Source organism: Perna viridis, chromosome 1 (genome assembly GCF_037379345.1).
Source record: "Perna viridis isolate PV_CMFRI_1.1 ecotype Kerala chromosome 1, ASM3737934v1, whole genome shotgun sequence".
NCBI lineage: Eukaryota > Metazoa > Mollusca > Bivalvia > Mytilida > Mytilidae > Perna > Perna viridis.
The window spans coordinates 25,610,953-25,625,945 of NC_142445.1; the positions used below are offsets into that span (position 1 = coordinate 25,610,953).

A 14,993-nucleotide genomic window follows, 5' to 3' on the forward strand; every position below is an offset into this window, starting at 1 on the left:
GAATATAAGTGGTCTTTAAGACAGGTTTAACTGTAATTCAAGTGTAGGGAACAATATTTTTTTTTGTCTTGTTCTCTTTCAGGTTATATACACATTGGATACAATCAGGAACTTTTGATCAATGACACAAATTCAGACATACCATTTAACACCCATGTATATGAAAATGGAAAAGCAACTTATCCTCCAAGGCCATTCTTCTACCAGACTCATTTGCATACATCAGGGGAGGTAAGTCTGTTTTTTTTTTAAGAGTTACAAACATTTATAGAAATTTTCCATTTTATAACTATGAGGATATATCAAAAACATGTCCTTTTCACATGCATACTTTTGGCAGATTTGATCCATCTATATTCATCAGGGGAGGTAAGTGTACATAAATTGATTTAGACATAGGTTCTTTAGGTATGAATCAATATGACATAGAAACATATTTCCAGATCATGTTTCTACTCTAGATTGGTAGACTTCACAAAAATAGAGATAGGTTTTACTTAGCTGTTAGAAGAAAGGTTCAATTATTCAAGACATTAAGACAATTTTATTAAAAAGCTAAGAAATCACCATAATATTACCCAGTACTCTTCTTATTAATTTTCATGTTACAACCATTCTGCCAATAGATCCAAGGAATAGAAGACCTGTATGTATTTGATGGAGGTAGTGTTACAGTGGACACTAATGGTAGTATTGGTATGACAACACCAGCCAGGGTCTCACTCAAGTCACTCCATGTACAGGACAAGGGTACCTTTCAAATGGACTCCTACACCAAAGATGATATGTTTTTAATGGACTCTACCAATGTTACTGTAAGTTAAATGGTATTCATTAATATCCAAAGCACGATGGTTGAAAAAAAAAAAAAATTGCTCCATGGAACAACCTTGCTACTTTTTAAATAGGAAAACCACTCTGGTTTGATGAAAATAAATTTGAATTAAAAAAGTAGAAATAGTACATAACTTTAATTTTGCCAATAAATTAGTGATTTATTATGAATTGTTCCATTCATACAACAGCCATCCTTCAATTAAACTAAAGTCCGACATGTCTTTTTATGCTGATCTTGTATCTATTTTTAGATTTATGGAGGTGGACATTTCAAGATTAACACTGGACTAAACATGACTACACACCATTTAATGGCCATCTATTCAGGAGGGCTAATAGATCTGGATGGACAGGGATTCTCTCAGCCAGAAGATGTAGACTCAGGATATGGCATTGGTATAAGTAGTCTGTATTACTGTGTACAGTTTTTATCTTCTTGCCAACTAAGTTGCAAAAGGATGAGTTTAGTAACGCCACCTTTCTATGTGTCTGTCCATCTGTTTGTATCACCTCTGTTAACACTCTAACATCGACATCTTTCTATGATTATTAAACAAACTTACATAATTAGTCTCAATGAAAACCTTGGAAACTACTGGTGTTCAAGGTCAAAGGTCAAAGTGAGAGTGTCAGATATTTGCACTGCCCTTGTCAGTTTAATAAAATACTACAGTAAAAATATGAGAATATGATTCTTTAACAACGGAGTTTTCAATTTATCAAATAGACAAAAGAATGCACTGTTATTGTATGATGTGCATCTCTATGGAGATGAAGATCATGTTCCTACCACTTATCCTGTCATGCGTGAAACTGATATTATCAGTACCATAGCCCTTCTTGACAATTTTCTAAATTTTCTGTAAGTCTTCATCATTACATTATAAATTTCTTCATAGGCTGTCGGATATTTTGATATACTAAGGCTATAAGTCAACTGCTTGTTTCAGTAACTGTGCCTTGATATTTACATATTTATCAGGCTACATATGCTTGTGTACATTTGTTTACCTAATCGGGGCAAACAGTAAAAATATTTATTGTTTTTGTGTTATAGGTTCTTTGACAGGAGGTAGTGGTGGGGGCCATGGTGGCAGCGGTGGGAGGGGAGAAGGTGTTTACACTGTTGGTCAGGGATATGACTCCATCTATACTCCAGTTCACTATGGCAGTCCTGGAGGTTTTGGTAAATACAGAGGTGAGTTATTTTATTTTGGAGAAAAAATGTTAATGAATAGGAGTAATTGTTTTGGTTACTGATCTGAATTTTAAAAAATAGGTAGTAAGAGATATTTTTATATTATTTTACAAAATGAAAATGATAGAAATTACTACCAGAGGGGACTCTTTAGACTTAAACTTGAAAGCAAGATTGGTTTTGCATATGCTGTCCTTTTCGTAAATATGCTCCATAATTGCTAAACAGATTATATCAGACTGCCAATACATGTATATTAAATCAGAGTGTAGCAATGATAAATTCTTGTCAAAATTCATATTTCATAATATAATTTGTATATTTTAGACTTCCTTTACTTTGGTGACAATACTCATCGTAACACACTTGTTCGAGGCCATATCGGTGGTATAGGTGGTGGTAGGATCTATCTGACAGGAAGACATGTTGATATTGATGGGGAGATAACTGCTGATGGTTTATCGCCTGAAAATCATCTTGGGCAAGATGCAGGTTTGTGTTGTTGAATGATATTGGGCAAAGTTATTTATTAAATATCAATCTCTACTCAATGAGTGGGTGATAAATGTATACTGGAATCCCCTTGCCCATCTGTCCAAACTTCATGGCAGTTATCTTGGCTTCCAATGGACAGATTGACAGATTCATAGATCGGTAATGCAAATTTTGAGATTTTGGTTTCTGTTCGATACCGTATATCGGGATATTTTGGCATTGGTTTATTTTGGTGGTTTTCTGTTAAAAAAGTGCAAGTTTAATTTTGGCATGTTTAATTTTGGTGCATTCAGAATGACAAGTGTTTTAATTTTGCGGTTGAATCTAACTATCTTTTATTATTCTAAAACAAATCTAACATTACCAGTGTCACATCTATTACCAGGTAAAACAAAGGGTCAATTTAACATACCAATACACTGATATAAATATATATTGGCTGCCTATATTTTCCCAAAAAAAAAAATTTTGTGTGTTCAATTTAGGCACTTTTAAGAGAGAAAGTACAGCCAAAATTTCCCAATTTACAGTATCAACTTTCCTATCCAGGTGGCGGTATACCTAGCTTGACTACAGGTGCAACCTAATGTTTTACCAAAGATAAATCAAAATATGAATAAGCCCGCGAAGACCCAAATATAAAATGAAATAAATCTAAAGTGAATGCAGATCATTGTGTGTCTCCCCATGGTTTCAGGAAAATTCTTGAATTTAAAGACCTGTGATGTGCATAGTTCTGTTAAATGTGCTAGTTATATCTTTGAAAAATCTGATTTTGATCTACAATTGAAATTTCTTCCTTTTTATTTGCTTGAACCATATTTTACCAATTTTCTTTGCAATTTAACCTGTGTGCAGGTGGAGGATCAGGTGGTAGTGTATGGATCCATTGTGAGGAGATTGTTGGACATGGTCTTATCACAGCCAATGGAGCTAATGGGAATGGTATTGGAGGAGGTGGAGCTGGAGGGAGAATATCTATCCAAGCAAGCAATACCAATAAATTTAATATCACCCTCAAGGCTCATGGAGGTGGGTTGAATGGAAAGTACTTTATGGGAAAGTTCATTCTAACAGGACTATTGAAGTGAAGTTTAAATTCTCCTTATATTTAAAAAAGAAATAAACATAAGGAGATCCTAAGGTTATCTATGCAGGATATTAACTTTATTTAAGTAACAATTTAGGAATTCACTCATGCTGATAAAAGACTTTTTAAAGTTTGGTAGTTTTTTTTTATGAAATAAGAAAGACATATTACATTAACCTTTACTGGTATGTCAAAACTGTTGTCCTTTTAGGGAAATGAATTTAACTAATCATGTGTTATATATATATATATATATATATATATATATATATATATATATATAGGTATTAGCAACTTTGAATCTGGAGGAGCAGGCACTGCTTACATTGAATTGTACAATGATACATCCAAACTCCCAATAAACAAGAAATTAACAGTGGACAATAATGGCCATGATTATCCAAAAGCAGCCAATGTTGCTCATGGTGATCGCCATAACTTGTTGAATGGTGTTTATGATGACATCAGTGAGTCTGGTGGAATTACTTGGCTTTACCATAATGACCCACAGTACAAGTTTGACATTGTTGACCTCAAGGGAAATGCACATGCAGCCATTCTTAGTGACACATCATCACAAGATATTGATATCAGGGTTCAAAGGCTAATGGGAGATACAACTGGAGTGTTGCATGCTGGGAGGAGACAGACTTTTGGATTTATTAATGTTGATACTTACATGCCAATTAACATTATGTGTTACAGGTATATAAATATCCTATTAAACTTCATGCAATATGCGATAGCATATAAGCACAATCCTATACAAAGAATGTGTCTCTGGAGCTAAAAACTGAAAACTCATGCTTAGAATGATTTCTCATACATTATAAACTGAAATTTAAATAAAAATTCCCAAGCAGAAGACCTGGTCTATACATGTACTGGTATATTCCCTGATATGTTCATCCTTTCACAAAAAAATAGTTACAGTTGGTTAGTCACTTATTGATTAAAATACCTACAGTGTTTTGGTTTCATTCAAGACATTAGCTGAGGTATTTTTCTTTTATACACTAAGAATGAAATATTTACACTTATTGCAATTGGAGTGATGTTTTGACCATGCATAATTTAATTTAATTTGTACCAAGCTTTCTGATTGGATGGTTCTCTATGAGCAAGCCACGTTATTTTGTATATCCTAGCTTGGTACTATGACATTATAACATCCATTGGTCAGCACTCTGGGATTCAAATAATCCCAAACACAATAACGTTTTGATTACAAATCAGTCATTAATTTTTGGACTGTTATCCTTAAGAAATTAAATCATCAGGAATGTTTCTAATTTTTGAACAGGTTATACTATTATTAATATTTCATATTACCTGCTCAAAATTAGAAACATTCCTTAAAAAAAATTTTGTTTTAATGCAGTATATTGTCTATAAATATATATCTCTCACTTCCACTAAGCCCCCTGACTAATTTTGCAGATATATTATTTGTTATTGAATTAGCAGTTTTGAAACAACTTGTGTTTGATAAAGAGAATTTTACTGTAAACTGATGTATTTTCTTTGACTAATGCCTATTATAGATACAGTTTCCTAGAAATTCCAGAGAGGATTGCTATGAGAGAGGTGTGGGCAGAAATCAATGGTACCATCATAGGGTTAGATGACATGTCTGTTGAGAACGAGGGCAAACTTTATATCTGGTCTTATGCCAACACGGAAGGGCTACCAGAAGGGCAACTCAGACTGACCAATATATCTGTCAGGGCTGGTGGAAAGTTTGAACCCTTGACAGCTGAGAAAGTCATGACTATTAATGTCACCAGGGTCATTGTCAATGGAAACGGTTATGTCAGGACAAATCACCTTGAACTTCATGCCATTAATGTTACCATAGATTTGTCTGGTGAGTAAATTTCCAATCAATACAGAACTGGATAGGAGTGCCTTCCTTTCCCTCATTGTTACAGGGTCTGCTCTAGCTTTCAAAATTCTGTTGCCAGAAAAATCGCCAGCTGCCAATTTTTGTCACCAATTTTCAGAAATTAGAGCCAAAATGGGTGCCAAAAATTGTTTTTCTAATTTTCTAAAATATGACAGTATTAAGTCCAGTGATGAGTCATCTTTGTCAATTCATCAAAACAAACCCTTCATTCATGACATACATGTATCCAAGATTCCCTCTTGATGCATGCATGGCAGGACGGCCTACCTGCGTTGTAGTAGGTAGTGAGAGTTAAATAGCCAGTTAATTGACTTGGCGAAAGGATTAATTCTTTAGCCGAATCGGTTTGTCGCTGGGTTGTCACCGAGCAGTCTAGGGTTCGATCCTTGGTGGCGGAGTATAATTTTGTGAGTCAAATCATGCTCTCCCGTTATAAAGCAGGCTTTTAGCTCTAGCTCTAGTCTTGGCCAGGATCTAAAACCATTAGTTACATTTTATATGCAAAATTATGACGTACTTCTCCAGATATAGGTGTTTTGTTTCTATCAAGGACTTTATATTACTATGGTCATATAGTCCCTGGTTTTAAAACATGTTAACCTTGGTCTTTTGTGGTCTAATTAAGTTTATCTTAAAATACAATTTTATTTTTTTTTAAAGTGTTAACAAATGTCATCCATTTTCTTTTGTCATTTCTTGCATTTTTAAGTGTTTAAGACACTTCTTGATGGGATAATCATTATTAATTAGATTTAATTTATTCTGTTATAAGGTAAATCTGTTTCTGAATGTATCATATGGTATAACAGCTGTGAAGCTTGTATGTAGCCATGTGCATGTGGCCGTGATTGTGTTTACCTTTGACCAGATTGTGAGAGTTTTGATTGGCTCAATATTACATCTGATTGACACCTCCCAGGAGGATATTGCGAGTCACGGTCACATGGTCTAATTACCTTTGATTGGCTTCAGTGGTAAATTGGTTATGGTCAATTATTTTTGACCAGGTGTCAACACAATTGTTTAATTGGAAAGAATATTCGTTGCTGACAAAATTTATGTCAGTTTTAATATACAAAACCTAGGCGCCAAGAAAAATCGCCAACTCGTTATTTTTGTCGCCAGATGAAATAAAAGATTGCAAATTGTGACATATGCCAAGCCCAGCGCGATCCCTGTGTTAATTTGCAGTCACTTGTTAGATTAATTTGTGATAGATTAAAACTATGTACTGGATGAATACGTTTTAACTCTGTTATTTACTCTTCAATTCTCAAACAAACAGCTTAACTTCATTTGTGGAGAACAAGTGAATTACCCATTTACGTAATCATTGCATACACACAATATTGTCAATAAAATCAGCTTTTGTCTTCAAATGGATTCACATGCACAGAAAGGATGTATTAATGCACACTTTTTTGGCACATTAGCTGGAATACCCAGTGATGAAACTGTTGTGTTAGTAATTTTGAATATTTTTAACAAAGGTCAACTGACTTTTTTCTTTTTCAGGGGACTTCCATGCTGATTTTACTGGTCACCCTGCAAACAGTGGTCCAGGATCAGGTGTATTGTACTCTGGTGGTGGTCACGGTGGTCGTGGAGGAAGATCTTACCTGGGCTACTCATCTGGTCTGGCCTATGACTCCACGTACAAACCCAGTCAGATGGGTAGTGGAGGAGGGGCAGAATCTAATGTAGCTTCTGGCAGAGGAGGAGGTATGGTGGTATTTCTTTATGCTCTATTTGCTGTAAAAGTACTGATTTTTACTATTTATGAAACTAGATTAAATGTGCAAAAAATCTACCTGTAAATTGAATTTTCAGCACTATTAAATAAATTCTCTCAGTTTTTGTGTTAGAAGGGGCCAGATGAATCCTACACCAAAAATATCATCTTTTTAGCTCACCTGGCCATGTGAGCTATTGTCATCACTTGGCGTCCGTCATCGTTAACAATTTTTCAAAAGTCTTCTCCTCTGATACTACATGACCAATTGGAACTAAACTTGGCATGAATGTTCCTTGGGGTATCCTGCAGTGAACTGATGTGGGGAGTTTTGATCTGTCGTAAAACATGTCCACTGTTACTATAAATAGAACATAGGGATCAGGCAGTAGTTTTTTGCATGTATCTCCAAAACGTTAGGTTTAGATAAATTCTGATGTGGTAAAAGTGTTTAGCATGATGAGATCTATCTGCGGTTAAATTTTTGTTTTAATCCGTTAAGCCATGTTGGAGTTATTGCCCTTTTTCAACATTTTTTGCTATTTTTAATGTTATTTCTTCCAAAAATCTCCCCTCTGACACTACTCTACCAATTGAAACAAAACTTGGTATGAATGTTCCTTGGGGTATCCTGCTTAGAACTGTTGTGGGGATTATTGATTTGTTGAGAAACATGGTCGCTGTTACTAAAAATAGAACATAGGGGTCAGACAGCAGTTTTTTCGTAGATATCTCCTAAACTGTTAGGTTTAGCTAAATTGCTGAGTAAAAGTGTTCAGCATGATGAGATCTATCTCTGGTCAAATTTTGGTCTTAATCTGTTAAGCCCTATTGGAGTTATTGCCCTTTTTCAACTTTTTTTGCTATTTTTAATGTTATTTCTTTCAAAAATCTTCTCCACTGACACTTCTTTATTAATTGAAACCAAACTTGGTATGAATGTTCTGAGGGGTGTCCTGATTAGTACCGATGTGAGGATTTTTGATTTGTCGAAAAATATGGCCGTCGTTACTAAAAATAAAACATAGGGGTCAGGCAGTAGTTTTTTGCATATATCTCCAAAATCGTTAGGCCAAAATCTTTTGATAGCTGAAATGATCCTTATTATTAGGACTACGAAAGTCTTCAGGCATAAAAGTTGTCAGTTGACTCCTTGTAAGAGTTATTGCCCTTGAAAGGGGAAAAATGACAGTTTTTTTTAACTGTTTTCAGCCAATATCTTGAAAACTATGATAGATAGAAAGAAACTTTCAATTGCAGAAATGATCCTTATAATAAGTCTTACCAAAGTCTTCTTGAGTCAAAATTGTTGGACAACTTCTTGTTAAATTTATTGCCCTTGAAAGACAAAATTCAACTAGATGAGCGATTCAGGCTCCTGGGAGCCTCTTGTTTTATTTTTGGTCTGATTTCAATTTTTTTTTTATTGGACTCCTTATAAAATTTCTACCTGCATTATTCAGATTTTCAGTTATAGGAATTGTAGGTAAAGGAATCTGCAAAGTACAATTTGTTTTCACCTTTAATGGAATTTCAAACTTTGTGCTATATTGTGTTCAAACCAGTTGTTGTGTCCATACTAAGCTGTAAGTCCCTATGTATAAGCATGTTAAAAACTAATATTGCGTTCACACTTGCCTCAAGTGAGCAGTTAACATGCTAAGGTCCTATCATGCTGCACTCTGCAAATTTCTTTATTTTTATTCTAATAGTATCAATCCTATTTTTATGATATTGTAAAGACATATGTCTAATGAGGTTTATTATATCACATATCAATTCTGGTTTAAGACCTAACAATGGCCTTATAATAGAATATCATAAATTCATATTCTTAATTTACATGTTGCTTACATGTAGTGGTACTATATTTCCCTTCCTTTGCAGGTATCATCCATATGTACATCTCTGATGAGCTTAGAGTAGAAGGGAGACTCCACTCAAATGGTGAAGGTGGATCTGCAGGAGGAGCTGGAGCTGGGGGCAGTATCTATGTTGTTGTGAGTCACCTCGATGGAGCTGGAAGCATTGAAACAGTTGGTGGGGCAGGTAAGGGTTCAGAATTTATGAGTTATACCAATTTTTCTCTGTTAATCATACATATGTATTCAATTTACAAGTTCATTTTTTCTAGTTTAGATAAATCATAAACAATTTATTTTAGATCTTTAGGTATAAAGGATCAAGATTTCAAGTTTAAGATCATAGTTTTTGATTTGGATATTTGATATCCTGTATTCTCCTTACCCTTTTGTTGGACATTTCTTTAAACAATTGATTACGAAATGTATCTAATTAAAAAGGTTAATCTTATATCAGTAGTATGATTTTAGGCTTTGATAGATGGGAATATGTGACATGTTTTTTTTGCCATGTTGTTGGTCTGCATTATAAGTTCAAATAATCACTTCTTAATTGCATACCCCATTCCAAAATTGTGTCACTTCATAGAGAACGATTTTGAGACATTCATACATATATAGAATGTTGCTGACACTTGTCCTTATTAGAAACTATTTCAAATTTGCTGATATATTTCACTGATAAGGTGTTGAACATATTAACAGTTTCCAATATTTTATGCTTCTACTCAATGCCAAGCATATTATTTTAAACTTTAGCACAGTTATTTTAATATCGTTCTTTCACATGTAGGAAGTAACAACTTTGGTGGTGGTGGAGGAGGTCGAATGGCAATATACCACAGTGGAAAGAACCATTATACTGGAGAGTACATTGTCCATGGTGGCTATGGGAGGTCAGGTTATGGTAGTTCAGGAACTGTTTACCTGGAAGACCAAACAAACGGGACTTACCTTTACAGAGAACTCATAATAGACAATTATGGTTACACTGGATCTGAACAAATTAAAGAGGTGGAACAATTGAATTTACAGAGCGCAAATGGTGCAAGTAGTAATTTCTACACCTATAACTATGTCAAGATGTCAACAGATGGTTCTACTTATCACACATATTCCACTACCTACTACTTGTCCAGTGTGACTGATGGGAGTCTAAGCTCAAGTTTTATCAGCACTTCATCTAGTTTAACCATCACATTAGAATTCCAGCATACACTGTTTGTGGACCATGTAAAAGTCTATCCTAATTGTATCAGGTTTGTTATTTTCTTTGTATGTTTATATTCCAGTACTTGGATGGTCAAAATATACTCCTTCTGCCTCATTCCATGCTTCTCCTGCTTAACCATTGGTTTGGAAGCAGGTCTAATAGTCACTCAACTTCATCCGTTTGTCTGTCATGGTTAGAGATACCTACTTTGTGTAATCTACAGCTCAATAAAGTATGAAACCAATATTATTCAAAGTTTGCACAGTGTGTATATACATATTGAAGATTTGCAATTTGTACCTCCTATTATGTACATTTTTAGCACTTTCAACTTAGCATAGTTGCATCAGTTTATGTTGTGGATGGTATCTACTTTGTGTCATCATTAACTCAAAAAGTATTAATCAAATTTGATCTTATCTTTGCACAATATTTATATACATACTAAAGATGTGCACCTCTTATTATTGCCAAATTGATTAGTTTTCTCTCTACATTTTTAGCTTGTTGAATATAGCCATTTATTTCATTATTTGCTGTCATGAATATATTACTATGTAAATTAATCCACACAGTAGTGTTTTAACCTGCTAAAGTGTATAATATGCATATGGAAGACTCTTAAGTACGGTTTTGCCTAAAACCAGGCAAGGTGATTCATCATATCTGACTGTCATTTTTGAAATGGAGACACAGGGGGTACCTATCACTTATCTGTTAATCCTTCTAATTCTAGATTTTGATCCAAATAAATATGAAGGTTTCATATTAGCAAAATATGGACTTTGTCATATATGAAATGGGGACACAGGGATACCTTTTAATTCCCCTACACCATAGAATGGAACATAATGAAACTTTCACAGAATTTCATTACATGTTCCTTGTGCATCTCCTATTTTAGGTTTTGATCCAAATAGGTGCATGTTATCAATTGGGGAATTGGAGGTATCGATTTAGTGAGCTAAACTTAATCTGAGGGAAAGTTAAAACCCTGTCATAAGTCAAAGGTCAAGGTCACATGATTGAAAAGATTCAGGGCTGTTAGAAGTTGCCATAAATGATGTTCATATCTTTTTCTTTACATTCGTTTGATTTCCGCTTTAACCTTGGTCCCCTTGATTACTCTTATTAAGAAATGATGTTAAGGCACTTTAATTTACAGTAGTCAGCTTTTTTAGTTTATCAATATTTTATTTAGTGCCTTTATTATACATTGATACATTTTTTTTAAATTCCATTTGAAAAAGTGCTGTTTATTTTTTCATTACAGTAGTATGAGGAGTGATTTTAGAGTGAGGACCATGAATGGTACCGGAGAAACTATTCATACTAGTGGATTTATAGATACCATAGGCTGTGATACACAGAATAATGCTGACCACTTTGGCAAAGTTGTAATTCAGGATTATGTAGACAAGGTAAAGGGACAACATGCTGTCTCTTACTGAGACATTTTATTATACATAATTCAATGAAGTTTCAGAGCATATAATGTTTCTGAAATGTCTGTCTGTCCATCTGTTGGTCCATTTGTCAGTCCTCTTTTTGTCAAGACCTCAAATCTTAGTTTGTATTAAGGATATGGATATTACTAGGATGTTTTTATCTCTCAAATTATTTGTTATACTCCCACAATAATTTTTGGGTTGGTATACCTGATGTTTGTTGCTTAACCATATTAGACTATTTGTGAAATATGTTTTAGACTGTTGGGTTTAAATTAGAATATGTTTTTAGAGTATGAGCTAACAATGCGCATGTTGTCAGATTTTCAATAGAGAAACATTATCTCAAATTGTTAATTTTAATGTAATAACTATATAGCGGGTAATTTTAGCAGGGTACTAATTTTGATGTTTTTTAGCGGTCTGTCTAATAACGCCTAAATAATTCTGCCAAATATCTACTTTGGGCTTAACTACTTAGTGCGTGACTTATCATCTAGCAGAATTAGAAACACCAAAATTTTTTGTATATCTCTTTATGTCAAAATCACCAAATTTTCGCAAATTTGACAGTTCTAACATTGTTGGGAATTTTTCAGACCCTTCTATGCTTATGTTATCTTCCCTGTATCAATTTGATCTGATGGAGCAGTGTAGCAAATAGAGTCGACATATTCTGAGACCTTTATATATGAAATGATTTATTTCCGCTTTTTAGTGGAATTCTGCTATTTCAAATCTATATTTTACTGTTACGATTCTTTTTTTTACTGTATATTTTCTTCCAATTTTGCCAATATCCGGTTTTTTTGTAGACCTTGTAAAATCATGTCTGTTATCTTGACCCTTTTAAGCTTTGACAATATACCTGTATTCCAAAACTTTTTTTCATTTTAGATTTTCATTGACCTAAAGGCAACTTCTACATATTCATCACTTGCCGAGTTAGAAGTATTTTTAAGTGAAAATCCTGCCTCAAATCAGCAGGATGTGTACTCCAATGCTCCAGGAGCTGGTTATATTATCCATAGTGAGGACCAGAAACTAGTCTATGAGTTTGAGAAGGTATTTTCAAAGCCATAAATAAAACCATGTGCTCCTTATTTTGTGATAAGTATTAAGTGTAAGTGTTTGTAAGAATCAGGGAAATCAGAAACATGTATGTCAAAATCCCACCGATCTGACAATGTAATATCATTCAAGGATACTTTCTCTATTTGAATAGACCATTTTTTAATCTCTGCATCACTGGCTTTGCTCAGAAATTTTCAACAGAATGTTAGAAAAATGAGGTTTTTGACAACTATGTGTCCTTGAAATGTTCATTTTCAGTGCATTTCAATGAAATTGTAACTCTATGGTCCAGCATGATATGGAAAATATTGTCTTTTTTCCTTGATTCTGATAATGCAAATAGTCAAATTACACTATCAAAATGATGGCTTTTTTCATACCATATTTCACCCACTGCCTGATTCTTACAGAGATTGGAATTCTTTGTGAGCTTATTCGTGAGTTTCATTCATGTTTGCTTTTTTGTTTAATACATTTGTTCTCCTTGTTAGTTAAATACAATGCAGTACTCAAGGTAAGAATCATGCAAAATGTGGTTCATGGTTAAAAAGCCTACATATTTTTATTTTTGATATTTTGTTTTAAATGTTATAGTAAACAGAAATTAACATGTGGCTTTTCATATAACCTGTGTTCTTAGGGGATAAAAAATATATAGAATGTACTGTAGAATTCAAAATTAAGGGTGACAACTCTGTAAAATACCCTGAAATACAAGAGAAACAATTGGATTTTCAATGTGAATTATCTCCTAAAAACCAACAGATTGGAATGAATAATTATACATTTCATCACATAGACCTATAAAGAAACTTAATAACTAAAACAAAAATGTGTAGCCTTTTTTGGGGTGTATCACATATTACAGAATTTGCATGATTCGTACAAAGACTGCTACTTAATTGAAAACACCCATGTAGCAATGCACATTTTAGAAAAAAAACAATTTAACCATATTTGTTAACCTTTGGAACAGTTCACTGGGAGATTCTCCAATTGACATTTTCTTATGTGGAAGATTTTTATGTAAAAGCAAATTTTTATGTAAAAATTTCATTATTCCATTTTTTCGAATTTTCACAGAAAGTTATTGAAATTCATACCAAAAACTTCTCACAATTCTCCTAAATATTTTTGTAGGTTTTTCATTGTTTTTGTGGGAGTCAGGGATAACAGGAGATATATTAAAACTTAAGGATTGTATTTTTTGCTAGATTTCAATATACTAATGACCATTTACTACTATATGATACACCATTCTCCATGGTTCACATTTACCATATATGATTGAAAAAAAAAATACACCATACATGTACATGTACCGTAACAATTTATTTGATTGCAGCTAACAGTAAAAGGTGGTGGTGCATTAGAGATGTCAGACAGCAATGCTGACCTATTTGTACATGACATAGATGGTGACAACACTGGACGCGTAACTGTTCGACCACAACAGAAGTTCCATACTGATCTAAAACGAGCGCTGATGGAGTTCAGTGTCCTGACTCAGAGAAATTCTGAGTTACAGCTTTCTCCTTCTATAGACTGTAGACATATTGATCTATACATCAAAGGTACTGAAATGGAATACTTTTTCTCCCATTTTAAGGAGTTAGACCTAGGGTAAGGAACACAACTTGGATTGATTTTATTCTGCTTCAAACAAAAGCTTCAGAGGCTTGGGTGAAATTGAATATGATACAAACATATTGCTGATATCAAGAGTTATCTCCCTTATCCTAGGTCTACCTTCTTAAGCAAGTGATTAGAAATGCATCTGACTTTTTAACCACTGGGTGTTGATGAAGTTTCTGCGAGAGTTTTCCCGCCATTTTACATTTCAAAGTTTTATACAGATTTCATGAGAGAAACCAATTCTCCTTCAGCCTATTCTTGTTTTAAGTTCTTTCTCCACTCTCTATGGTAAAAATAAGATTTTATCATGCCTGCTAAGGCTTGTACGTTGAATTTATTTTAATTTTACCATCTCGAATGGAGAATTAATTTAAACCACTCGTTACTAAAGGAGAATCTGTATATACAGTATTTCAGACCTGAATAATCCAAACATTGTTTCTGATAAGCCTTTCAACTTGAAATGATTGTCTTTTCTCTGATTATGGCATGATTTAGCATTG

At 33.8% G+C, this 14,993-nt stretch overlaps 1 protein-coding gene across 1 annotated transcript in view; it reads left to right on the plus strand.

The window, feature by feature from the left end:
* Positions 1 to 14,993, plus strand: part of LOC148627958 (uncharacterized) — a 166,940-nt gene that overhangs the window by 56,165 nt on the left and 95,782 nt on the right. Inside the window, exons 34-47 of the mRNA XM_088582284.1 lie at positions 83 to 231; positions 627 to 815; positions 1,089 to 1,233; positions 1,895 to 2,035; positions 2,363 to 2,527; positions 3,389 to 3,562; positions 3,905 to 4,325; positions 5,165 to 5,487; positions 7,042 to 7,248; positions 9,146 to 9,307; positions 9,914 to 10,379; positions 11,607 to 11,754; positions 12,679 to 12,846; positions 14,201 to 14,429. Coding sequence (XP_088438410.1) covers positions 83 to 231; positions 627 to 815; positions 1,089 to 1,233; positions 1,895 to 2,035; positions 2,363 to 2,527; positions 3,389 to 3,562; positions 3,905 to 4,325; positions 5,165 to 5,487; positions 7,042 to 7,248; positions 9,146 to 9,307; positions 9,914 to 10,379; positions 11,607 to 11,754; positions 12,679 to 12,846; positions 14,201 to 14,429 — 3,087 coding nt within the window. The remainder of the gene's footprint in view (positions 1 to 82; positions 232 to 626; positions 816 to 1,088; positions 1,234 to 1,894; positions 2,036 to 2,362; positions 2,528 to 3,388; positions 3,563 to 3,904; positions 4,326 to 5,164; positions 5,488 to 7,041; positions 7,249 to 9,145; positions 9,308 to 9,913; positions 10,380 to 11,606; positions 11,755 to 12,678; positions 12,847 to 14,200; positions 14,430 to 14,993) is intronic.